The sequence below is a fragment of the Pelophylax lessonae genome, assembly GCF_965119305.1.
Source record: "Pelophylax lessonae genome assembly, chromosome: 7".
Classification (NCBI taxonomy): domain Eukaryota; kingdom Metazoa; phylum Chordata; class Amphibia; order Anura; family Ranidae; genus Pelophylax; species Pelophylax lessonae.
In genome coordinates, this window is record NC_138774.1 from 226,891,456 (window position 1) to 226,917,434 (window position 25,979).

Sequence of the window (25,979 nt, forward strand, 5' to 3'; positions counted from 1 at the left end):
AAGGCTTTATTAATGCCTAGAAGCACATTGAAGTTGATTATTAAGAAGCGGAAGGTATTTGGTACAACACAGACCCTCCCTGGATCAGGAAGTCGCTCCTCACTGGATGAAACGGCCAGGAGGAAACTGGTCAGAAAGGCTACCAAGAGGCCTACAGCAACTTGGAAGCAGTGGAAGGAATTTATGACAAAGAGTGGTCATTGTGTGCATGTGACAACAATATCACAAATTCTCCACAAATGTGGTTTGTATGGGAGAGATGTAAGAAAAAAGCCACTCCTCAAGAAAGGCCACATGCAGTTACGACTGAACTTTGCCAAAACGCACCTTGAAGATTCTGAGGCCACATAGAAAAAAGTGTTGTGGTCATACAGCTCACCATCCAAATAACACCATTCCTACAGTAAAGCACGGAGGGGGTAATATCCTTGTAGGGGGGTTTCTCTGCAGCAGGGACTGGAGCACTTGTCAGGATAGAAGGAAAAATGCATGGGGTAAACTACCATGAAATTCTTGAGGAAAATCTGCTGCCCTCTGTCAGAAAGTGGTTAATGGGAAGGTTTACCTTCCAACATGGCAATGACCCAAAGCACACAGCAAAAATGACCACACAGTGATTGAAGAAGAAAAAGATGAATGTCCTTGCATGACCCAGTCAGAGCCCAGACCTAAACCCCATTGAAAATCGGTGGAATGACTTGAAGACTGCAGTTCACAAAAGGTCACCATCAAATTTGACTGAACTTGAGCAGTTCTACAAAGAAGATTTAGCAAATATTGCAAAGTAAATGTGTAAAGTTAGTAGAGACATATCCCAACAGACAAAAGGCTGTGATTAAAGCAAATGGCGGTCCAACAAAATACTGACATAAGGGGGTGATCCTTTTTCCAACTCAGTGATTGTTTTTGAATTTTTTATTTTTTTTTCTGACCTGTTGGTGTATCGTTTACTTGGATGTTATAACTGAGTATAGTTAGTTATATTATAACTTGAAGTTGCACTGAGTAAATCCAGCTGGATAAAACAAAAACCGTGCCCGTCTTCATTTCAGGCGGCAAAGCAACAAAATGTGATTATTTTAAAGGGGGTGATTATTTTCCAAACCCAATTTAAGCTCAAGTACTGTGTACACAGGGAAAGACAGGTTTATTGCCCCCATGGGCTAGTCCTAATAAGTCATCATATCTTGTGATGGTGGCCCTGCGTGGAGATACTCAGACATCATTTAGAGTGGTCAGTGACCAAGAATGAGTGCTTGAATGGGGAGGGAGGAGCACCCGATGTCCAGGATGATGAAACTCTTGATAGGAGATTACAATTGTTTATTGAGAGTATAAAAGCATACAGATTGAGCCAACGCATTTCAGGGGAATGGTCTCCCCCGTTCTTCAAGGCTAACGTAAAAGAAAAGAAAAAAAAAACCCCTATAAAATGTATACAATTATCATTGTTAAAAATGAATTAATTAATAAAATAAAAAAGGATGAGTCTATAAAGAAAAAATGTATTTGAAAAATGTATTAAAAATTCAATATAAAGATTATATATAAAAATTCAATATAAAAAGTCCAGCCCCCCCCCCCCCCCCGCTCTCTCCTCATTGGCTCACTGGCTGTGATTGACAACAGTGGGAGCCAATGGCTCCTGCTGCTGTCTCAGCCAATGAGGAGAGGGAGCCCAGGGAGAGCCGAGACTCCCATGCACATCGCTGGACCCAGACAGGGCTCAGGTGAGTATTGGGGGGAACTGTGGGGGAAGCAGCACACAGCAGGTTTTTTACCATAGAATGCGCCTTCAGCCTTTACAACCAATTTAGCCCCTTGGAGCCATAGCCTTTTTCTGACATTTGTTGCTTACAAGTTAAAATCAGTATTTTTTGCTAGAAAATTACTTAGAACCCCCAAATATTATATATATATATATATTTATTTTATTTTTTATCACAGAGACCCTAGAGCATAAAATGGTGGTCATTGCAATATTTTATGTCACATGGTCTTTGCGCAGCAGTCTTTCAAATGCAATTTGTAAAAGAGAATGTTACGCCAAGTAAATAGATACCCAACACGTCATTCTTTAAAATTGCGCACACACACTTGTAAATTGGCGACAAACTTCGGTACTTAAAAATCTCCATAAGCGACGCTTTAAAACATTTTAACGGTTACCTGTTTAGAGTTACAGAGGAGGTCTAACCATTGCGGTGATACCTCAGATGTATACATATGCAGGCGTGACTTGCGTATGTGTTCGCTTCTGTCCCCGAGCAAATTTATTTTTTTTGTAATCGTTTTATTTTTTTATTTTTACACTATCCATTTAAAAAAAAAAAAAAACATTTTTTTTGCTGTCACAAGGAATGTAAACATCCCTTGTGACAGTAATAGGCAGTGACAGGTACTCTTTATGGAGGGATCTGGGGTCTAGAAGACCCCAGATCTCTCCTTTGCACTTTAAAGCTTTTAAAAAAAAAATGCCAAGTTTGGCTGTTTTGAATGTTGTCATTTTTTTTTAAAATCTGGTGCCTTTAGGGCTCCAGCAACCAGAAGTGATGTCATGACATTGCTTCTGGGTTTTTACATCAGAGACCTGATCAGAGCAGAATGAGGCCTTGTTCGGGTCTTTGGCCAGCCAGTGGACGTGCCGGCTGGTCCCTTAGGTCTCCCGGTGGGACGGGGGACCTGGTCGAGCCGCGGAAGGGAGGAAACGACGTCCACTCCTGCTCTCTAACAACAGCCGAGCGGATGCTCAGCCGCATCGGTTGTCATTACAAGAAAGCTGACCATCTGCTCTAAACAACAGTACCATGCCTCTAGCTGCAGCCATCACCCAGTTATAACTTCAAGCCAAGGCCACAAATTTGCGTTCCGATGGCAAAGGGGTTAAAGTAGAACTAAAGGCAAAATTTTTTTTTACATTTTGGATAAAGCAAGGGAGGGTTATAGCCCCTAGTAGAATTTTTTTCCCCATATGTGTCCCATTGGGGAGGTTTTCCTTTACTTCCTGTCCCAAAGCCAAACAAGAATTAAAGGAATTCCTTGGGGACCCCCAGATCACCAGAAGTAGTGTCCCCATTGGAAGATTTCCCCTCTATTACTTCAACTTTCAATGATAATGGTAAACAGGACAACTAGAGAGGGGGAATCTTCTTAACGGAGACACAGATAGCAATAGAAACTGACAGGGGTTCTAATCCATCTCCACTCTATCCAAAAAAAAAAAGTTTTGCCTTTAGTTATACTTTAACCACTTGCCGACCAGCCGCCGTAAATATACGGCAGGAGGTCAGCTCGTCCCAGCGAAACGACATACCTGTACGTCGCTGCGCGGGACCGCCAGTGGGGGCGTGCATGCGCGCCCACCCAATCACCACAGGGGAAGCCAATTCCCGTGTTTGGCGGCCGCGATTGCTGTCCGGCACCCGTGATCGCTCCCCGTGGAGACATAATAGCTGTTCTGTCAGCAATGAACACAGGGATCCTGTGTTCCTCCTGTTTATAAACACAGGTCCCTGTGTTCAATCAATAAGCCCATTACCCACACAGTTAGAAAGCACCCCCTAGGGACACTTTTAAGCCTTTGAGTGCCCCTTCCTTGCCAGTGTCATTATTACAGTAACAGTGCATGTTTTTAGCACTGATTACTGTAGTAATGTCACTGGCCCCCCAAAAGTGTCAAAAACGTCAGTTAGGTGTCCAATCTGTCTGCTGCAATGTGAAGTCCCACTAAAAATTGCTGATCGCCGCCATTACTAGTAAATAAATAAATAAAAATGAATAAATCTAGTTTGTAGACGCAATAACTTTTGCGAAAACCAATATACACCTATTTATTTTTTACCATAAATATGTAGCAGAATACAAATTAACCTAAAATGATGAGAAAATTAGATTTTTTATTTTTTTATTTTAATGGGAATGTTATATCGTAGAAAATAAAAAATATTGTTTTTTTTATCAGAATTATCGCCATTTTTTTGTTTATAGTGCATAAAAAAAAAAAAAAAAAAAAAAAAACGCACAGGTGATCTAATAGCACCAAAAGAAAGCTCTATTTGCGGGGAAAAAAAGGACATCAATTTTATTTGGGTCCAGTGTCACACGACCACGCAATTGTCAGTTAAAGTAACGCAGTGCTGATTTGCAAAAAATGAAGAAGTGGTTAAATATAAAAATTCAATATAAAAAATGCAATATGAAATATTCTATATAAAAACAGCAATTAATGTTAATGTTTTCTATATTTTTAAAACTATTTTTCTATGGTAACCTATAAAACATCATAATACAGCGGTGCTCATAAGTTTACATACCCTGGCAAAATGTATGATTTCTTGGCCATTTTTCCGAGAAGATGAATGATAACACAAAAACTTTTTTTTCACTCATGGTTAGTGTTTGGCTGAAGCCATTTATTATCAATCAACTGTGTTACTTTTTTTTTTTTTAAATCATAATGACAACATAAACTGCCCAAATGACCCTGATCAAAAGTTTACATACCCTGGTGATTTTGGCCTGATAACATGCTCACAAGTTGACACAAAGAGGTTTGAATGTCTATTAAAGGTAACCATCCTCACCTGTGATCTGTTTGCTTGTAATTAGTGTGTGTGTATAAAAGGTCAATGAGTTTCTGGGCTCCTGACAGACCCTTGCATCTTTCATCCAGTGCTGCACTGACGTTTCTGGATTCTGAGTCATGGGGAAAGCAAAAGAATTGTCAAAAGATCTGCGGGAAAAGGTAGTTGAACTGTATAAAACAGGAAAGGGATATAAAAAGATATCCAAGGAATTGAGAATGCCAATCAGCAGTGTTCAAACTCTAATCAAGAAGTGGAAAATGAGGGGTTCTGTTGAAACCAAACCACGGCCAGCTATACCAAATACAATTTCAGCCACAACTGCCAGGAAAAATGTTGGGGATGCAAAGGAAAACCCACAAATAATTTCAGGTGAAATGCAGGACTCTCTGAAAACATGTGGTGTGGCTGTTTCAAGATGCACAATAAGGAGGCATTGAAGAAAGATGGGCTGCATGGTCGAGTCACCAGAAGAAAGCCATTACTACGCAAATGCCACAAAGTATCCCGCTTACAATACACCAAACAGCACAGAGACAAGCCTCAAACCTTCTGGCACAAAGCCATTTGGAGTGATGAGACCAAAATTGAGCTTTTTGGCCACAACCATAAACGCTACATTTGGAGAGGAGTCAACAAGGCCTATGATGAAAGGTACACCATTCCTACTGTGAAACACGGAGGTGGATCGCTGATGTTTTGTGGATGTGTGAGCTACAAAGGCACAGGAAATTTGGTCATAATTGATGGCAAGATGAATGCAGTATGTTATCAAAAAATACTGGAGGAAAATTTGCATTCATCAGCCCTGGAAGCTGTGCATGGGACGTACTTGGACATTCCAACATGACAATGATCCTAAACACAAGGCCAAGTCCACCTGTCATTGGCTACAGCAGAATAAAGTAAAGGTTCTGGGGTGGCCATCTCAGTCTCCTGACCTCAATATCACTGAGCCACTCTGGGGAGATCTCAAATATGCAGTTCATGCAAGACAGCCCAAGAATTTACAGGAACTGGAGGATTTTTGCCAGGAAGAATGGGCAGCTTTACCATCTGAGAAGATAAAGAGCCTCATCCACAAATACCACAAAAGACTTCAAGCTGTCATTGATGTTAAAGGGGGCAATACACGGGATTAAGAACTAGCGGTTGTGGCCAAAAAGCTCAGTTTTGGTCTCATCACCCCAAATGACTTGGTGCCAGAAGGTTTGAGGCTTGTCTCTGTGCTGTTTGGCGTATTGTAAGCGGGATACTTTGTGGCATTTGCGTAGTAATGGCTTTCTTCTGGTGACTCGACCATGCAGCCCATCTTTCTTCAAGTCCCTCCTTATTGTGCATCTTGAAACAGCCACACCACATGTTTTTAGAGAGTCCTGCATTTCACCTGAAGTTTTTTGTGGGTTTTTCTTTGCATCCCGAACAATTTTCCTGGCAGTTGTGGCTGAAATTTTAGTTGGTCTTCCTGACCGTGGTTGGGTTTCAACAGAACCCCTCATTTTCCACTTCTTGATTAAAGTTTGAACACTGCTGATTGGCATTCCCAATTCCTTGGATATAGTTTTATATCCCTTTCCTGTTTTATACAGTTCAACTACCTTTTCCCGCAGATCCTTTGACAATTCTTTTTCTTTCCCAATGACTCAGAATCCAGAAACATCAGTGCAGCACTGGATGAAAGATGCAAGGGTCTGTCAGGAGTCCAGAAACTTATACACACACACTAATTACAAGCAAACAGATCACAGGTGAGGATGGTTACCTTTAATAGCCATTCAAATCCTTTGTGTCAACTTGTGTGCATGTTATCAGGGTATGTAAACTTTTGATCAGGGTCATTTGGGTAGTTTGTTTTCATTATGATTTAAAAAGAGTAAACGCAGTTGATTGATAAAAAATGGCTTCAGCCAAACACTAACCATGAGTGAAAGAAAAGTTTTTGTGTTATTCATATCCTCGTAAAAATGGCCAAGAAATCATACATTCTGCCAGGGTATGTAAACTTATGAACATAACTGTGTGTGTGTATATATATATATATATATATATATATATATATATATATATATATATATATATATATATATATATATATATATATTCAATATAAAAAAATACAATAAATACATACATACATAGGCACGTATAAAATTGTGATCATATAAAAAGAGTATATAGATAATATCCAAGCAAATACATAATGGAAAATTGTTATCAATACTTACCATAATTTTCCTTTCCTGGCTCTGCGTCATGCCATCATACTACGGGTCAACTCCGCCCCTCTGACCCCCATAGGACATCCCTGAAATAGCATAAAAGGCAGGCAGTACCTGGTGAAGGTGTTCTGTATGAGCTTGTGACGGACCAGGGAGGGTTTTGTGCTGGCATGACGCAGAGCCAGGAAAGGAAAATTACGGAAAGTATTGGTAACAATTTTCCATTTTCCTGGCTCTGCGTCATGCCATCATACTACGGGACTTAACTAGCCAAAACACAGGGTGGGAAGAATAAATTACAAACAACAGGTACTGCTACAAGAAACAGATTTTAATATAATGATAAAGCAGAAGACAATACTGAAGCTCCCATCTGAGCATACTGGGATGACATCACATCCAGCTTATAGTTTTTTATGCAGGTATTAGGAGATCTCCAACTTGCTGCTTTACAGACCACGTCTGCCGATACTTTGGACCAAGCTGCCCAGGAGGATGACACCGCTCTTATGGAATGTGTTCGGATCTCCTGAGGAGGGGGGAGGCCTTCCAGGGAGTAAGCTGTTTGGATTGCTTTAACTATCCCTGTCGAGAGGACTCTTGGAGGTCCTGGCATACCCATCCTGGGACCCTTTGGGAATACAAAAAAAAGAGCATCTGTTTTCCGGAACGAGACCGTTCTTGGCAGCTATGTCTGTGGGAGAGACTTCATATCTAGATTATGCCATCTTGGCTCCTCCAAGTCTGATTGAGAAGCTGAAAAGGCCGGGAGAACAGATTCCCAATTAAAATGAATTTCCGACGAGACTTTAGGAAGGGACTTCGTAGAAGGTCGTAACACTACGCTGTCCTGAAGGAAGGTGCAGAACGGCTCTTTGTAGGAGAAGGCCGCAGTGTCTGAGACTCATCTGGCTGAGACCAAAACTGTCAATAAAACCGTCTTTAATGTCAGGTACCATAAAGGACTGTCCGAATCTGGAAAAATAAGGGTCTTTTTAGCAACCCCGTTAATACAAATGGTAAATCCCACTTTGGAAAGAAAAGGACGAATAGGCAGGTATATCTTGATTGCCACACGGAGGAATCCAACTACTAGAGACTCCTTTGACCATGAGGTATTGGTAAGGGCCAAAAGTGCTGAAATTTGTACTTTAAGCATGTTGAAGCTTAGTCCTGAGTTGAGGCCTTACTGCAGAAAACCCAATATATTCGCCACTGAGGGGAAACGGAAAGAAAATCCCTGTTGGACTGAGAAAGCCTCGAACCCCTGCCACACTCTATAATAAGTGGCCTTAGTAGATTCTTTCCTGGATGACAGAATGGTGGACATTACCGAGTCAGAGAGATTCAGGTTCTGGAGCTTGCTCCTTTCAAATTCCATGCAGTCAAGGCCAGATGGGCCGATATGGTGCGAGTGTGGCCATTGCAGATGAGAAGGTCCCTGACCTGAGGGAGCCTTATTGGAGGACACACCGCTAGATGGCCAAGAAGGGGAAACCATGGCCTCCTCGGCCAGAATGGAGCTATCACAATAGCGGGTACTCCCTCCTCCAAGATCTTCACCAATGATTTGAGGATCAGAGTAAATTGGTGGAAATAGGTAGACCTGCTTGAAGACCCACTTCTGATAGAGAGCATCCTGGGCCAGAGCTTGCGGGCAAAATAAGTGGAGAAAAAACTTGACAGTTGAAATGTGTTGCCATTAAGTCTATCTCGGGAACTCCCCATTGTGCTTAGTTCACATTCATCCCCACTACACTGTGGCTCCACACTCGATCAGGTCCATTCAGAGTGACCAACTGACGAAAATTGATTCCGTCCTGGCCACATACATTGCTCTCTTTTTTTTTTCCAAAAAAAGATAAAGAAAAACAAAAACGCATTCCTTCCCAAAAAAATCTTCAGTGCTTTGAGGCTGGCGGCAGATTTAGACAAAAATACCCCAAGCTTCAACACAGGCAAAGTAGACCAGGATGTGCATGTACTCACAGTGAGGGCAGCAGAGACCCAGTTACACACAGTGTATTGGCCACAGAGGAAAAGGAAGCCAGCTGCATCTGCAGACTGTCTCCACTGATTAAAAGCAACCTAGTGATCAGAGGAAGCCTGGGCTGGCCCCCTCTCTCCACACTGGAGCATGCAAAACCACCATCTCCAGCGAACTACAAGTGCCAGCAAGCATGTTTAAGGGGAGAAAAATACAGCAAAAAAAAAAAAAGCCAGCTTCATCATTCATTGTCCTGCAACAGCCAATTGGCCGATTCTGTTGCAGGACAAGACTTTGGGCAATAATTTGCCAAAAAGACCTCGATTTGTATATAAGAAGGCCCCAACTCTTAGGAATATACTTGCTCCAGGAGTTGTGGACCCACCTTTACAAAGTCACAATAAGTTGTTCTTTTTTCTTTCTGGTATTTATGCCTGCGGGAAATGTGTAGTATGCCGTACAGTTAAGAACAATATGAAGAGACGTAAAGAGTTTACGGCTACCGCCACAAAGAAGAAATACACAATCAGGGATTTAATCACATGCTCTACTACTGGAGTTGTATATATGCTGGAGTGTAGCTGCGGGTTACAGTATATTGGCAGGACCTCCAGAGCATTGCAAGTACGTGTAGCAGAGCATGTGAGGTGTATCAAAAAAAGGCAAGTCACCCCATTATCTTTACCAACATTTCAAACAGTATCATGATAAAGACCCCAAAGACCTTAAGTTTTGGGGGATTGAAAAGGTTAAAAGGCATTGGAGGGGAGGCAATTTTATTCGTGAGTTGAGCAAGAGAGAATCTTTTTGGATTTTTGAAGCCAAGGTTGCTGTTCCCCGGGGGTTAAATGTTGACTTTGACCTAAATTGCTTCATCTCTGATCGCTGATTGTTGTTTTTTATTCTATTTTTTTATTCAAGTGTATTTTTTATTCAAGTGTATTTATTTTTACTATTTGCCATGATGTTTTTATAAGGTTTTATTGTAAAGGTGTAGGATTCATGATCCAAGTGACAGCGGATTGTTCGGTTTTACGCTCCTTCTCTTTTTATATATATAAATTGTTTTTATAGAGCCAATTTTTTAGCAGGATTCTTCCGCATTTAAAATTATTTAATGGTTCTATTAGGTGTTTTTATATCACTATGGGCTGTTTTTATCCACCTATGTAGATGAGGCATATAATTAGCCCCTCTGTTTGTGGTTCAGCCTTATTAATGACAGCGTTGTAATGTTTCCCTTAGCTTTCGCTGTAGCCCGGCGAGTTCTGGGTTCCAGCATCAGTGTCGTTATGGCAACAAGCAAGGGAGTTAGCCAATCAGTTAGTACTGATGGCTATGAATGAAGGTGACGGTCGGACCAATCCCGAAGACCGCTGAGGAAGCCTCCACCCACAGGAGGCGATACGCGTGCGGGGGGTTAGGAGGAGCGTCTGACGTCACCCACTGACATCTTGGATCCCGGCGAGGACCGAGCTGGTCTCGCTGCTCCTGCCGGTGTTTTATTTTATACACAACGCTGATTGGAAAACGTCTCAGAGTAAGAGGCATCTTTGCTTTTGTCCTTGTATTAACCGCTTGCCGACCGCCGCAAGTAGATATACTGCGGCGGTCAGCCCCTCACAGGCAAAGTGACGTATATATACGTCACTAGCCTGTGAGGCTCTGGGGAGCGAGCGCGTGCCGGCGGCGGCGCGCTCCCGCGCGGTCACAGACCCCCCCCGCGCGTGTGACCGGCGGACCCGATGTCCGCCGGTCACTCTGCGATCGTCGGGAGAGAGGGAGAAAGGCAGGCAGCTTGCGTAAACAAGCCGCCTGTCATTCTCCCCTGTGTAGAAACAGTGATCATACGGTTCTACTATGTAGGACCGTTGATCAGTTTTCCTACAGCTCAAGCCACAGCCAATCACAGTTAGAATCACGCCCCTAGGGACACACACAGCCCCTCCCTCTCAAATAAAGTTAACCCCTTCACTGCCAGTGCAATTTTACAGTAACAGTGCATATATATATATATATATATATATATATATATATATAGCACTGATTACTGTAGAAATGTCACTGGTAACCCCAAAAGTGTCAAAAATGTCAGTCAGGGGTCCGATCTGTCCGCCCCAATGTCACAGTACCGAAAAAAAATAAAATAAATCGCAGATCGCCACCATTACGCGTTAAAAAAAAAAACAACAAAAATGACAAAAATCTTTCCCTTTGTTAATTAACGCGATAACTTTTGCGCAAACCAATCAAAATACGCTTTTTGCGATTTTTTTTACCAAACATAGGTAGCATAAAACAAATTGGCCGAAAATGTTAAAAAATTTAGATTTTTACTTTTTTTTTTTTTGGGGAATTTCATATAAAAAATGTGAAAAATATTGTTATTTTGGCAAAATTGACGCTCTTTTTTTGTTTATAGCGCATGATCAAAAAATTGCACAGGTGATGAAATACCACCAAAAGAAAGCTCTGTTTGTGGGAAAAAAAGGACGCCAAATTCGTTTAGGTACAGCGTCGCACGACCGCGCAATTGTCCGTTAAATTCATGCAGTGCCGAATCGCAAAATACCCCCTGGTCTTTTAGCAGCCAAATCCCCCGGGGCTTAAGTGGTTAATAAAGTGTATCAGGTTCACGCTATGGGCTGCTTTTTGTTTTCTATATAATTTTATATGGAGGAGCATGTCTGGAGGTTTTTTGGTCCTTGAGTCCCTGGTTTAATGGTGTGTGAATTCCATCTGAGGAGAGTGGAGATTCGGTTGCCTGACTTGATCAAGCTGAGGTGAGAGGCCATTTTGTAAGGTGGTGGGTTGTGTGAAGAGCACCTGTCATTATTTGCACCTGGCACTGCTTGTGTCTCCCATCAGGACTTTTACCAATTTTTTGGCTGTTATCTGCATGGACTGTCATCTGAACCCTTGATGTGGACTTTTCTTTTATCCTCACACTTCTCATTTAGGCCCCGTTCACATAGGGGCGACGCTACTTCGCACCGCGACCTCCATAACATTGAAGTCTATGGCGGTCGCCTCCTGGTCGCCCCAAAGAAGCTCCGGACCCTTTTTCTAAGTCGGAGCGACTTGTGTCGCTCCTATTAGAACGGGTCCGCAGCTTCCCTATGGGAGGCGACCTACGGCGACCTGTGAGGCGACCAGGTCGCCTCACAGGTCGCCTCAGTGTGAACCGGGACTAATGATTCTTTTTGAGACTTGTTTGAGATTGTCTACTATTTACTTTTTATTTGCCATGCTGGTTTTGTTTATGGACCTGAGTGTTTAGCTGCTTAGTGGTAGGTTTTGAGCGCTGATATAACTTTTGTTCCTTTATCCGTAGTATGATGGCATGACGCAGAGCCAGGAAATATAAATATAACCTCATAAATACATAAATAGACAAGTTCATAAAAAAATACATAAAAAGTGCATGTATCCATATTAACAATAATGTAGAGAGAAAGTGGATGCAAAGAGATTGCAGGAGATCGGCAGCACTGAGGTATAACAAAGAGGGGGAAAAAAAGGGGACACAGTATTGTATTTAAAAACAGCAATCGTTTAGGATACACAGCACTTTAGCAAAACTAAATGTCATTCAGTTGGGTTTACATCTACATTAGCAGATGGTAGCAGATGCTTTGCTAAAATAAAAGTTTGACTGACATCCTTTAAACAGCCAGCTGTCGCTGGTCTTTCCTTACACTGATTCAGTAATGTCTTCCTTTCCACCCAAGCCGGCGTCCACTTTGGGGGTTAAGGCTGCTCTGCTGGGAGGGTCTGGTGGTCTTACAGGTGGGCGGGAGATGACTGGCCTCTCTCCCGGAGAACGCACTTTACTGATATTGTCACAGTCACCTAGAAGAACAAAGAAAGGGAGCGGTTAAAAAAAAAGAAAATTGGGAATAGAATGAAAAAAAAAAAAAAAAGGTTCCGTGAGAGTCCATTGTACGGCAATCTTTTATCTGCACATACGTCATGATGGGGAGTACAGCTATCAAACGCATTCCAACAAAGCACAATCGGTAAAGCGCAGTAAATCATAGCAGAGCCAGATAAGAAAAGTATTGATGCCTCTGAATGTTGGGAGAGTCCTGAGAATGTTATGGGTGAGCAGGAACGTTACGTGTATTGGTGTACTGTGGTGTAATTCATTCTGAATGGTACCCCAATGCTCCTGCATTACTAAAACTGGTGAATGCATCTTTTAACTTTGTGTTTTAGTGCATTAGTCACACCATGTAAATAAAATGGTTCCTAACAGCAGTGCTGGGACAAGGACCTCTCATTTCAGTACCCCTTTTACTGCCACAATCTACACTATATTGTCAAAAGTATTGGGACGCCTGCCTTTACACGCACATGGACTTTAATGGAATCTCAGTCTTAGTCAGTAGGGTTCAGAATTGAGTTGGCCCACCCTTTGCAGCTATAACAGCTTCAACTCTTCTGGGAAGGCTGTCCACAAGGTTTAGGAGTGTGTCTATAGGAATATTTGACCATTCTTCCAGAAGCGCATTTGGGAGGTCAGGCACTGATGTTGGACGAGAAGGCCATTCTCGCAGCTTCTGCTCTAAATCATCCCAAAGATGTCCTATTGGGTTGAGGTCAGGACTCTGTGCAGGCCAGTCAAGTTCCTCCACCCCAAACTCACTCATCCATGTTTTTATGGACCTTGCTTTGTGCACTGGTGTGCAGTGATGTTGGAACAGGAAGGGGCCATCCCCAAACTGTTCCCACAATGTTGGGAGCATGAAATTGTCCAAAATGTCTTGGTATGCTGACGCCTTAAGAGTTCCCTTTACTGGAACTAAAGGGCCAAGCCCAACCCCTGAAAAACAACCCCACACCATAATCCCCCCTCCAGCAAATGATTTGGACCAGTGCACAAAGCAAGGTCCATAAAGGCATGGATGAGGGAGCTTGGGGTGGAGGAACTTGATTATATAATATAGTGTATTTCGTGCATTCGGCAGCAGCAGGGGGGTGTACACACGCGCGCGCGCACACACACACACACACACCACGATCCGCTGGTCTTCCCTAGCTAGTAGGAACCAAGAAGAGAGGTTTAGAACATCACTTTTGGTTTAGCGGTCACTCTCGCTGGCCACTAATGGAGCGTGCTCTGTGCTCAATTAGCTTCAGTGGCGTGTAGGGGAGACATTTGGGGTCTAATAAATCCCTGATATCTCATTAAAGTGTAAGTTCACCTTTACAGAAAAAATCTGTTATACTGGACCCCCTACCCCGGTCCCACAGGGAGTCTTGTGATCCCCCACTGTCAGGCTTTAGAATGCTGCTTCACCAGTCTGGGAATTTTAAATCCCCGCGGCTTAATCTCCTATCCGTACTGAACCGTCTCACAGTGTATGGACAAGAGGCATTCTAATTGGTCAGCACCGTCACATGGATGGTGGGGACCAATCAGAATCCGTCTAGCCTGTCTGATCAGTGAGGAGAGGAGAGAAGAGAAAGCCAGGAGGATTTAAAATCCCTGGACCAGTTAAGAGGCTTCCTGGTACCTGGCAGCAGGATCGCGGGACTCCGGTACAGTGGGACCGGGTGGGGGGTTTGGGAAGGGGGTTCAGTGTAAGTTCACCTTACAGATTTTCTGTAAGGGTGAACTTAACCTTTAAAGAGAACCTGTCACTAGGGATGCACCGATATATCGGCCGCCACAATTTATTGGCCGAAAATAGGGTTATCAGCATTTTGCCAACAGAAAAAAAGGTAGGTAATGACCACTGAATTACCAGAGGTAATGACCGCTGAAAAATGTGACTTTGCCACGGTTTTTTCACAATTTTCATAGGTCATGTGAATCAAAAACCACATCAAAAACGCAACATGGGCGCATTTATTATGCGTTTTTTTCCTGCATTTCAATGCATTTGAATGGAGAAGTGCATTACCCCGTGAAGCCAAATGGACCAGTGTGAAGACATACATAGAATTTAAAGGGATGCATTTTCTTGAGCTTTTCTTACCGCAAAAGGTGCTTCAAAAACGTAATTAAAAAGCCGAAAATAATACAATTATATATAAAAATATAAATATTTTTCACAAACTGTCCATTTAGTTTTTCGGCCAAGTGCATCTTGATTTTTTCAGTTTCAGTCCAGAATCTTCATTTTGGTGCACCGCTACCTATCACTAGAAGGCTTCATGCACACTGGGGCTTTTATAAATGCTTTTGTTCTGGCAGGAGGGAAGCAGCTTCAAAAAAGGCACAGAAGCCACGATTTTGCAAACGTGTTTAGGCGCGTCAAGCGCTTGTGTGTTTATTTCACCTACCAGAATGTTAATTTATTCTGGGCATTGAAATGAAAAAGTGCTTAGGTGTGTTTAAATGCATTTTAACACGTTTACCCACATTTAGGGGCGTCCCTATAAACACCTATGTGTGCACGTGGCCTTAATATGCTATCACATAGGGGACTATTGGTCCTCTAAGTCTATGTGATAGCAAGAAAGTTGAGTAAAAAAAAAAAAAAAAGTTGAGAAAAAAAATAAAAGAAGTGTAAAAAAGCAAAAAGGTACACCCAAGCACTAAAGAATGAACATGAGCCCCATATATATGCACATAAACACAAAATCCTTGGCCAAGGATTTTTTATATGCGTCATTTTTAATGTACATTAATAAATAGGTGATTTTAGGCTACCTTATTTGGACATGTCACAGAGAATTAGGTGAACTTGAGGGGTAGTAGTCAAAAAGTCTGTTGGTTTTTATTGATCGTGTTTAACACATAAACGCACAATCAGGGGTGTCAATGTATGAAAATGTTGATTGCGCTATACAGGTTACATATCACCGCACATGCTGGAATGACCGCAATAATTATTTTTGCCATCATTGCAGAGATTTCCCCTTACTTCCTGTCCCACAGCCAAAACAGGAAGTGAGAGAAAATCCCTGAAAATTAAAGAGGAAGTAAACCCGCTTAAAAAAATGTGAAAAAAAAACCTGTAAAAGACAAAGGCATAATGAGCTAGTATGCATCACATACTAGCTCATTATGAAGTACTTACCTAAAAACGAAGCCCCCTCAGTGCCGACAGGACGGCCGACATGTTAGGCCGTCCTGCTTCCTGGATCTCGTCCTCCAGCCATCTGATTGGCCGGGGCGCAATTACATCACTCCCGCGCATGCGCGTGGGAGCCGCCGTTCATGGCACTGGGATCTGAAGGAACGGCAGGGGTGGCCGTTCCTTCAGAGCGCATGCGCCGATGACATCATCGGCTGCATGCACTGTAAATATCTCCTAAACGGTGCAAGTTTAGGAGCTATTTATAGCACCTATAGGTAAGCCTTAATGTAGGCTTACCTATAGGTAAATGTAAACAAAGTGGGTTTACAACCTCTTTAAGGAAATCCCTTGGGGACCCCTAGGTGACCAGAACTAGTGTACCCATTGGAAGATTTCCCCTTTATTACATTTCAGGAGACAAACCAAACTTTGGGATTTTCTTTTATTTTCACTTTTTTTGCGGATAACGGTAAAAACAGGACGAATCTCTCTAATGGGGACAGAACTGGAGGTAGCAATGAGCTCCCCGCTCTATCCAAAACAAAATAAGTTTTGCCTTTGGTTACACTTCAACTCTAAACTGATGGCCTTGTAGGATCTTCTAAATCAAGGATCCTCAAACTACGGCCCTCCAACTGTTACGGAACTACACATCCCATGAGGCATTGTAAAACTCTGACATTCACAGACATGACTAGGCATGATGGGAGTTGTAGTTCCTGAACAACTGGAGGGCCATAGTTTAAAGACCCCTGTTCTAAATCATTACATATGGGCATTTTATTAAGTTTATTGCCGTTTTCAATGCACCTCCAAAACGTTTTTTTTTAAATTAATGTTGGATAGAATAGGCTTCTGCCAATTTATGTTTTGCTATCTGTGTCACATTGGGGAGAATTCCCTTTACTCCCTGTCCTGTAGACCCTACAGAATATATGGGGAAATCTTTCTAAAGGGAAGGAAATCCCATCTTAAAGGCCAAGTTCCCCTTTTTTTTTTTTTTAAATCCAGCTCCCCTATGTACCAAAATACCATTACCCACTTCAGCCCCGGATGGTTTTCCCCCCTTAATGACCAGGCAATTTTTTTGCGATATGGCACTGCGTTACTTTAACTGACAATTGCGCGATCGTGCGATGCTGTACCAAAAAAAAAAATTGACGTCCTTTTTATTCCCCACAAATAGAGATTTCTTTTGGTGGTATTTAATCACCTCTGCGGTTTTTATTTTTTGCGCTATAAACAAAAAAAGAGCGACAATGTTGAAAAAAAAAAATATATCTTTTTTTTACTTTTTGCTATAAAACCTTTCCAATGAAAAAAGTAAAAAAATCAAATTTCTTCATAAATATGTATTCAGCTACATATTTTTGGTAAAAGATCCCAATAACACCCCGTTCACACTGGGGCGATCCGACTTCCCCAGGCGACCACACAGGTCGCAGCGCGCTGCTCGCACCGCGACCTCGGAGCGGCCGGCACAGACTTCATAACATTGAAGTCAATGCAGGTCGCTCCGGGTTGCCCCAAAGAAGCTCCGGACCCTTTTTCTAAGTCGGAGCGACTTGTGTCGCTCCTATTAGAACGGGTCCATAGCTTCTGTATGGCAGGCGACCTACGGCGACCTGTGAGGTGACCAGGTCGCCCCAGTGTGAACGGGGGCTGAGTGTATATGGACTGGTTTGTGCAAAAGTTATAGCGTCTACAAACGATGTGATATTTTTATGGATTTTTTATTTTTATTTTACTAGCAATGGCGGGGATCAGGGACTTATAGTGTGACTTCGACATTGCGGTGGACAAATCGGACTCCTAACTGACACTTTTTTGGGAACCAGTGACATTACAGTGATAAGTGCTAAAAAAATATGCACGTTTACTGTACTAATTACACTGACAGGGAGGAGGGTGGACATCAGGGGTGATCAAAGGGCTAAATGTGTTGCCTGGGAGTGCTTTCTAACTGTAAGGGTTGCTCTGGGGAAGACAGATATCAGACAAAATCTCCGGCTTCCTCCCTGTAAGAATGGTGAACTGCCTTATTTACATAGGCAGACTGCCGTTCTGTGTCTCTCTCTCCGGAACGATTGTGGGTGTCCGGCAGACATTGGGTCCACTGGACCCACTGACTGGCTCACCCTCTAGCCAACCAGCGCGCAAACTCGCCTCCGGCACCGCACCCCCTGGAGCCCCTGCACGAAATGACGTACAGGTACGGGATTTCGCGCAAGGGAGCCGACTTGCGGCAGTAAAAGTAGGTAATGTACCTCTGTTGCACAAAAATACAAGTTTTTCTTTGATTTTGAAAACACAGCCTTACCTCATCCATGGCTATATTTGGCAGATCCCTTCAGAAACTCCCTGGTATACAGACACAGACAGACCAGCCAGTAGAACCCAGGAAGGAGTTTATCAGCTGACCTCATTAGCACACCTTCACCCATCAACTAAGGTTTCATAGCACCTCCAGCATTCCTCCATGTGTGCCATTGCCTGGCGTCCCCAGTGTCCCTTCAGACAGGCCTAGGCTGCATGCTAAACTCGTTGGGGCCACATGCAGCCCACAAAACACCCAAAACGAAAACGCATGTTAGTATGCGAGTGTTTGCAACATGGAGATGTGAACGGGGCCTGACAACTGAGCTTCTCCATCCTCTCCCTCCTATTTACTCATATAAAGATGGCCATACACTATGTAAACTGATTGTACAATCTCTGTACAGATTTAGCGGAACTTTGGCATTAAGGACACACCTGATCAATCCATTCAATTTGTATCCAACCAGATAGGCCCTTGTACTACATAGCTGATGAGAGATCTAAAGGAGATTGTACAATCAGATTGTATAGGGAGTTGGTGGAAGATATTGTAATGAGGGAGGTGTGGTCCAGAGAGGTGAACCTGCCCTCTTCTGTGATGCGACAAGAAAGTTAAGGCTTCTGGGAGATGACCAAACAGGAAGTGAATGCTGACACAAGCTACAGGAAGCAATGGACTCTGATAATCCGTTCAAAATGGTCTGACAAGATTTTAAACATCCTGTGGATAAGGTAAGAGGTAAGTACATTGGGATGGCTGGGCCAGAAATGGCATTGGAAAACGCTTCTATTTATTTTGAAAACTGAAATTCTGCTCGAAAAGGTGAACTTATCCTTTAAGCCGGCCAAACACAAGTAGAATTTTGTTGGAAATTTTCCATTTTTTAGAAAGTTCGTTCTATTTTTCGAATCGTTCGTGGGGTCAAATTGACCTTACTTTTAGCCGCAGTAATGTGAGAATTGAAAGGATCTGATTTGAAAATTTTCTCAAACAAATCTGTTTAACAGTGAATGTGATTTTTGCTTGGGAAAGTCCATTTTGTTCCAAAATGGAATCAAAGTAGTCAAATATTTTCGTACAGAAAGCAAGAAAAAAGCACCACACACCGGAGAAACAGCCTGAGTGTATAGAGCACAAGTGTCAAACACAAGGCCCATGGGTTGAATCCGGCCCTCCAGGCCTCATCATATGGCCCTTGCATCACTCCTGCAGTTGCAGCACCCCCTCGTCTCCGCCATCACCTTGTCTCAGCAGTCAGCAGAAAAGTGGAGAACAGAACTCCTCTGTCAGATCCTGTGCTTCTCTGTGCGGCTGCAGAGAGGATTGTCTTTGCCCCTGTCTCAGTAGTTGTCAGCAGAGAGGAGGACAGGACAGGAGGTCCTCTTACAGATCCATCACCCCCTTGTCTCTGAGAGGCCTTCCCTGGTCTCAGCATTCAGCAGACTCCTGCAGCTGACTCCAGCCCTCCTCTGGTCCTCCACCAGACCCTACACTCTCTGCTTTCCAGCTCCGCCCCAAGCTTCTTCCCGGCAGCAGCACAAGGTAAGGGGGTGCGCTGTGATGTAAGGGAGGGTGGGAGACTCTTAACTTCTGATGGTGGGGGGGGGGGGGGGTTGACATCTGATAAAGAGGGGGGTGTTCTGGACATCTAGCTACAGATTTAAAAGGCCCTTTGAGGGCAACCATAATGCTGAGGCAGCCCACAATGAAATGGAGTTTGACACCCCTGGTATAGGGGAATCAAAATGGCTTCAGCCTGGCTCCTCCCAGGCCACGTCTCCAACGCCATTCACCCCACCCACGTAACTCCATTACTAATGGTCCCCATACGCTAGACGAAAAATCATTAAAAAATCTGTCATTTGGACCATACATTTTTTTTTTCATCCAGTTAATGGGCACAAATAGAAAATAGTTTCAAACTTTTCAGGTTTGGACAGGCTGGAAAACTTCTGCCAAATTAACGATAAATTTAAAGGTTAATATTTTTCTTGCCTGTTAAAAATTGAACATGCCCATATGCGACAACAGACAAAAAACGAATTCATTCATGTCCATTGAACAATTTATCGTTCCAAATTCGGTCAATTCATGATGGCACTATTGTTTGCTCTCAGGACCAAGTGTTCGTTATTCAAAAGCGGGTTTAAAAATTTTTCGTATAGTGTATGGCTAGTAAAAGGCCTGTGGGTGGGGTGAAATGCATTGGGAGTGTGGCCTGGGAGAAGACGGGCTGAAGCCGCTTTGATCCCTCTATACTAGGGGTCTCCAAACTTTCTTAAACAAAAGGGCCAGTTTACTGTCCTTCAGGCTTTAGGGGGGCTGGACTGTGGGAGTAGAACATGTCCTGGCGTCCTGTGGTAAACCATTGAGTAAGCAATGCCGTATTTTTGATGTCAGTGGAGGAATAGTGCCCCATCATTGGTGTCAGTGGAAGGAATAGTGCCTCATTGTTGGTGTTAGTAAAAGGAATAGTGCCTTATTGTTGGTGTCAGTTGGAGGAATAGTGGTCAATCGTTGGTGAAATGATCAAAATAATAAAATCCACAATGTGAATACAAATAGGAGCTCCTATCTCAGCAGAAGCCTGTTCAGAGGAAACGTTGTCAGAGAGGAGGCGTGTCGCGCCGCCACAGACGTCACGCACAGCTCGGTCTGCAGCCGAGCTAGGCGAATCACTTGTACTGTCGCAGTTGTTTCCATCCCAAATGTAAGTGCATTACTTATCTTACCTAATAAATTATCTCGGGGATATCACACTATGGTCCGTTTATTCTCTATTACACACATGCTCACTTTGGAGAGCCAGTAGAAGTACGGACCTATGGTGAGAGCGGAATACAGCTACTGACAATCGATGTATTGAAAAGGCATCATCTATTGAACATTTCCTGTGCTGAGTTTATCTACCATCTGGTACTGCACCATACCACAGGGTGGCTAGTTTGAAAATCTCCTCCTTCCCAAGCCAACAAACAGAGTTTTCTCTGCCTTCCATCCTAATTTATTTGGTAAGGAGGATAGCGTGTTGGTGGCGGGATCTTCAATCACACAGTACCGGAAATACACCTTTACCTTTTCACTATCTTTAGCATCTGGTGAAGATTTTTGTGGACTTTGCAATTTATATCATTTAATGAGTTATTGCACGTACAAGTTTACAGTTTATAAATTTATCACTTGTGACACTTGGTGGAATCCTTCTGGATTTGTGGACTTTTGATCATTTCACCGATTTGAGTTTCACCGGATCACTATTCTATGCATGATTGTATATTATTTTGCATTTGTATTCACATTGTGGATTTTATTATTTTGATCATTTTAGGGCACCTTATTTTTCAGCATTTTTTTCACTAGGCACAGTTCAGGTAGCAGCTTTAATTTATCAGCGCACCCTCATTTACATTATTAATCGTTGGTGAAAATTGAAGGAATTTTGCCCCATCGTTCGTATCAGTGGGAGGAATTATGCCCCATTGTTGATGTCAGAGGATGGAACAGTACCCCAAGAGCCAGATAAAGGCAAGCAAAGGGCCGCAGTTTGGAGATTGCTGCTCTATACTCTTGGGCTGTTTTTCGGGGTTGTGGGGCTTCCTTCTTGCTTTCTCTACATGTGTACATCAGAGCCGGGACAGGCTCTTCTTGGAGCTGGCACCCACCTTCAATGTGAGCCACCGGAGACATGTGGAGTGATTGCTTAGGGCAGCGCCCATAAGCTTTTCTACAAGTTATGGTCAAAGTGAAATACATTCAAACGGCATTCGTCAAGTCATCAAATTACCTGAGAATTTTCATTTGTATGAGCGTTCATTCAAAAGTCTACTAATATATGGCCAGCTTTATACAGTTAACCAAAACAGGCGTAGGAGGGGAGGTCTTCCACTGAAGACACTTCGTTGTCCCTGTATAATGGTCATTAGAACAAATGAGGCTGAAACTTTCCAAAAGCATCGAGCCGAGTCTCACCTTCTCTGGGACGGACAAAAGGCCGCTTGGCATATACAGGAGATACTTTGTTGGGCATGGAGTACAAAGGTAGTTCTCCATTGACGTGGTCGGTGTTGGTTTTGGCTCCTCTGTCCTGCATCATGGAGACCATCTTGGCCACATCCACGTCAGAATGCTGCTCTGAGGGGCTCTGTGAGTCCGCCCGGGGGAATGGCTTCTTCCTCTGCAGAGGGAGCGGGTTCTCGCTGTTTGCGATCACACCATTTCCATTCTGAGAAGAGCTGTCATCTGAAGAGAGGACACAAAGTACTTTGTAATGTCTATGTACAGTATTTTGGAAACTAAAAAAAAAAAAAAAAAACACTAGCAACAAATCTACTATACTCCCGTGCCATATTTAGCCTTCATAAATTAAGGTTGTCTGTGCATCACACAAGTAAAAAAGAAAAGTTATTTTAAGCCTAGCCCTTGGCTGTTAATTTGCATCGTGACAACTAATGAATGAAACTTTTAAAGCAGCAGTAAATCCAATTGCTAAAGTCTCATAAAAGCTTTCATTTCCAGACATTTTAAAATCTGTAGCTTTAATTTAAAAATAGTCCCTGGTGATCCTGCCATGAAGGTCGTTGTTTAGGCACTTCCTGTTATAGGGTGACAACGCTCAGTCCCTGCCTCCCAATTGTGCTACTGTGATGTCACCTTGTCACATGGGCTTCTGATGGAGACTTCAAGTGGCTGTTTCAACTTACACTATACAGGCATGAACCGTTGTTTTTACCATCAGGAAACCCGTCCTAAAAAAATGCCATGCAACCACCGCTGGAGTGCATGTAGATAGAAAGTGGCAGCAGCTCTGACATGCAACAAGCAATGGAAAGAAATAGGAAATTATTTTTCATATATAAATCTAAAGATTTGCAGAAAGTTTCTTTTAATCTTGATCTATGTACTGCGATTTAGTACAGAAGGACAAAAAAGGAATGGCAGTTTAGGGTGTCCCTTTCTCGCGTTCAAATGCCATTAATTTAGGGCTTACAGCAATTTTAAATCTGTAAAATGCCGATTGTCAGAAATCAAGGTGAACTCCTGGATGGTCTTGTTTGATACCCTTGAAGCTGCAGATTGGATTAGAGAAAAGTTTGCACCTCACAGATTGTCTGTTTATTATCAGATTAAAAGGTATATTCCAGATTTTTTTTTTTTTTTTTATTAATCATTGATGCACATATATTGGAAAAAGAAACAAAATGGCCATTTATTAATTTTCGAATTTCAGCCTGCAAAACATTCCAACCACGATCAGTTGATCATGGATGCAATGTATAGGCTCGTGTAGACAATTCCTCCAGCCCCACATCCGAACTAAGGTATAGATTTTCAGTTATGGAGCTGAAGGAATTATGCGGACAATTCCTCCAAGCCCAAGTCTGTATCAAGGTATTGATTTTTTGAGTTGGGGGAAGTATATAGACAACTCCTCCAGCCCCAAGTCTATACCAAGGTAAGGATCTTCAGTTACGTAGTTAGAGGAAGTATGTAGAGTTCCTCCCAAGTCTGTACTAGAGATGGGCTTGGGTGTGTTTGAGTTCCCAGGTGCCCGACCCCGCCAGGAAGCCAACACTGCACTTCGCTAGTAACAGGCCCTGTGACATTTCCCGATCCGCAGCTGCACAGATTGGGAAATGTCTGTAAATAGCTGTGTGCAGTGACAGCTTTCTGGGAGGTTCTGCCATGTGGGAACTCGAACACGCCTGAGCCCATCTCTAGTCCATACCAAGCTATAGATCTTCAGTTAAAGGTTTGGGGGAAGTATGTGGACAATACCTTCAGCCCCAAGTCCAAACCAAGGTATGGATCTTCAGATACGGAGTTGGAGGAAGTATGTAGACAATTCCTCCAGCCTCAAGCTTGAACCAAGGTATGGATCTTCAGTTACGGAGTTGGAGGAAGTAAGTAGACAATTCCTCCAGCCCAGGTCAGTAGCAGGGTATAGATCTTCAGTTATGGATTTGGAGAACGTATGTAGACAAGTCTCCAGCCCCAAGTCTGAACCAAGGTATGGATCTTTAGTAATGGAGATGGAGGAAGTATGTAGACAAGTCCTCCAGCCCCAAGTCTGAGAGAAGGTATGGATCTTCAGTTACAGAGTTGGAGGAAGTATGTAGACAATTCCTCCAGCCTCAAGCTTGAACCAAGGTATGGATCTTCAGTTACAGAGTTGGAGGAAGCATGTAGACAATTCCTTCAGCCCCAAGTTAGTACCAAGGTATGGATTTTCAGTTATTGAGTTGGAGGAAGTATCAATGGACTACAAGTGTGGCTCTTTTGGGAGCTACCAGTCCCTCAGCCATGGTTGCAATGGTATAATTTCATTATCAGATCCATGTGGATGGATGATAATGAGCTTAGATGAAGTTATAAACACAAGCCTGGGGTGGGGGGAATTAGATGAGGGCACCATGTCACACCCTAAAATATGAGTGCATCAGAAACATGCTGTGAAAGGTGGACTACTCCTTTAAGTCTTTAAGGACTTAACTTGTCATGTTAAAGCTAAAATATAAAAGACCAAGAGCCTTAGAACCTTTGTGAGGTTGTTATATGTGTCTAGGTTTGTCCCTTAACCCTTAAAATGTTCAAATAATAAAAAAAAAAAAAGATGTCCGCAGTAACACTCATCTTCCAGGGCTTCAGTCCACATCCTCCATTCACCAGCCCTCTTCTGGAAGGAATGGAATGGAATGAATGATGTCCAGGATCATTCAACCCACTGCCTGTAGGCCCAGGCTGTCATTGACTTGGACCACAATGGCTTGGCTTCACAGTACAATACAGCAGAGAATGGCACTTGGTCATATGTCAATATGTGAGGTTTGGTTTTGCAGGACAAGGACCATCCAAGAGGGAAAAAAAAAAGGACCCTGTGTTTTCCTTGACCAGACCAAAGATACATGGAAATAAATTATGCATCTTCAAGTGTATGAATTTCATAGCCCATCCATGTGTTGTGCCCATTGTGTCTACTAACAAACCATTTGCTGATAGTCACAGTAGTTTAATGACGTTATTTCATATGTTCCACTAGTTACATCCTCAAAAGCACTGCCACCCTGAAGCTTCTCTCCACTTGTTCACATTCCGATTTTCAGAATATGCTCATCCATCACCAGGACCCCTTTACTCAGATTGCATCTCTGTATACCACATTACCTAAACATGATTTCGAGCCCTCACCCTCCTTTTCTGGCAGACACTGCAAATTTCACACACATTCCACACCAGAGGCGCCAGCTATAAAAGGCAGAGATTGGTAATTAGTTGTATTTACACAGGCTGGTTGCTCTGAAGCAGGCCTCATGAGCGCAGTGATCACGGGGTGTGCACCAGCAACATATCACTCACCACATTCTGCTAGAAGGAAACTACGTGGGCTTTTATGATATCTAAAAAAAGATGCTGTGGTTAAGATACATGCATCCAAGCCACAGTGTCTCTTTAAAATACATTATATGGCTAAAAGTTTGGGGACACTTGACCATCACACACATATGAGTTTGTTGGATATCCCATTTCAAAATCATGGCCAATAATATGAACTTGGTCCTCATTATACTAGCCTCTGCTCTTCTGGGAAGGCTTTCCTCTGGATTTTGTAAAGTGTGCGTAGGAATTTATGCTCTGTTGTGAAGTGAGGTATCGATGCTGGAGAAGACCTGGCTCTTAGTTGGCATTCCAATTCATGCCTAGGGTGTTCATTAAGGTGAAGGTCAGGACTAGAGTTCCCCAGGACTGGTTGGAGGTCAGGACTAGAGTTCCTCAGGACTTTGGTTGTAGAGGAACTCAACTGGAACTCAACTGGCCTGCACAAACTGGTCAAACAATTTCTTG

The 25,979-nt window shown here is 42.9% G+C and overlaps 2 protein-coding genes across 3 annotated transcripts in view; one reads left to right on the forward strand and one right to left on the reverse strand.

The window, feature by feature from the left end:
- Nucleotides 1-25,979, forward strand: part of LOC309560599 (ficolin-2-like) — a gene marked incomplete at its 3' end in the record, with an annotated part of 566,275 nt that overhangs the window by 64,081 nt on the left and 476,215 nt on the right. The window lies entirely within an intron of this gene.
- OPHN1 (oligophrenin 1) overlaps nucleotides 1-25,979 on the reverse strand; it is a 257,850-nt gene that overhangs the window by 1,965 nt on the left and 229,906 nt on the right. For both annotated transcript variants that reach the window (XM_082264515.1, XM_082264514.1), the window contains 2 exons: nucleotides 22,110-22,379; nucleotides 12,488-12,641 (listed from right to left, as the gene is read on the reverse strand). In XM_082264515.1, the coding sequence (XP_082120641.1) occupies nucleotides 12,488-12,641; nucleotides 22,110-22,379 (424 nt within the window). The remainder of the gene's footprint in view (nucleotides 1-12,487; nucleotides 12,642-22,109; nucleotides 22,380-25,979) is intronic.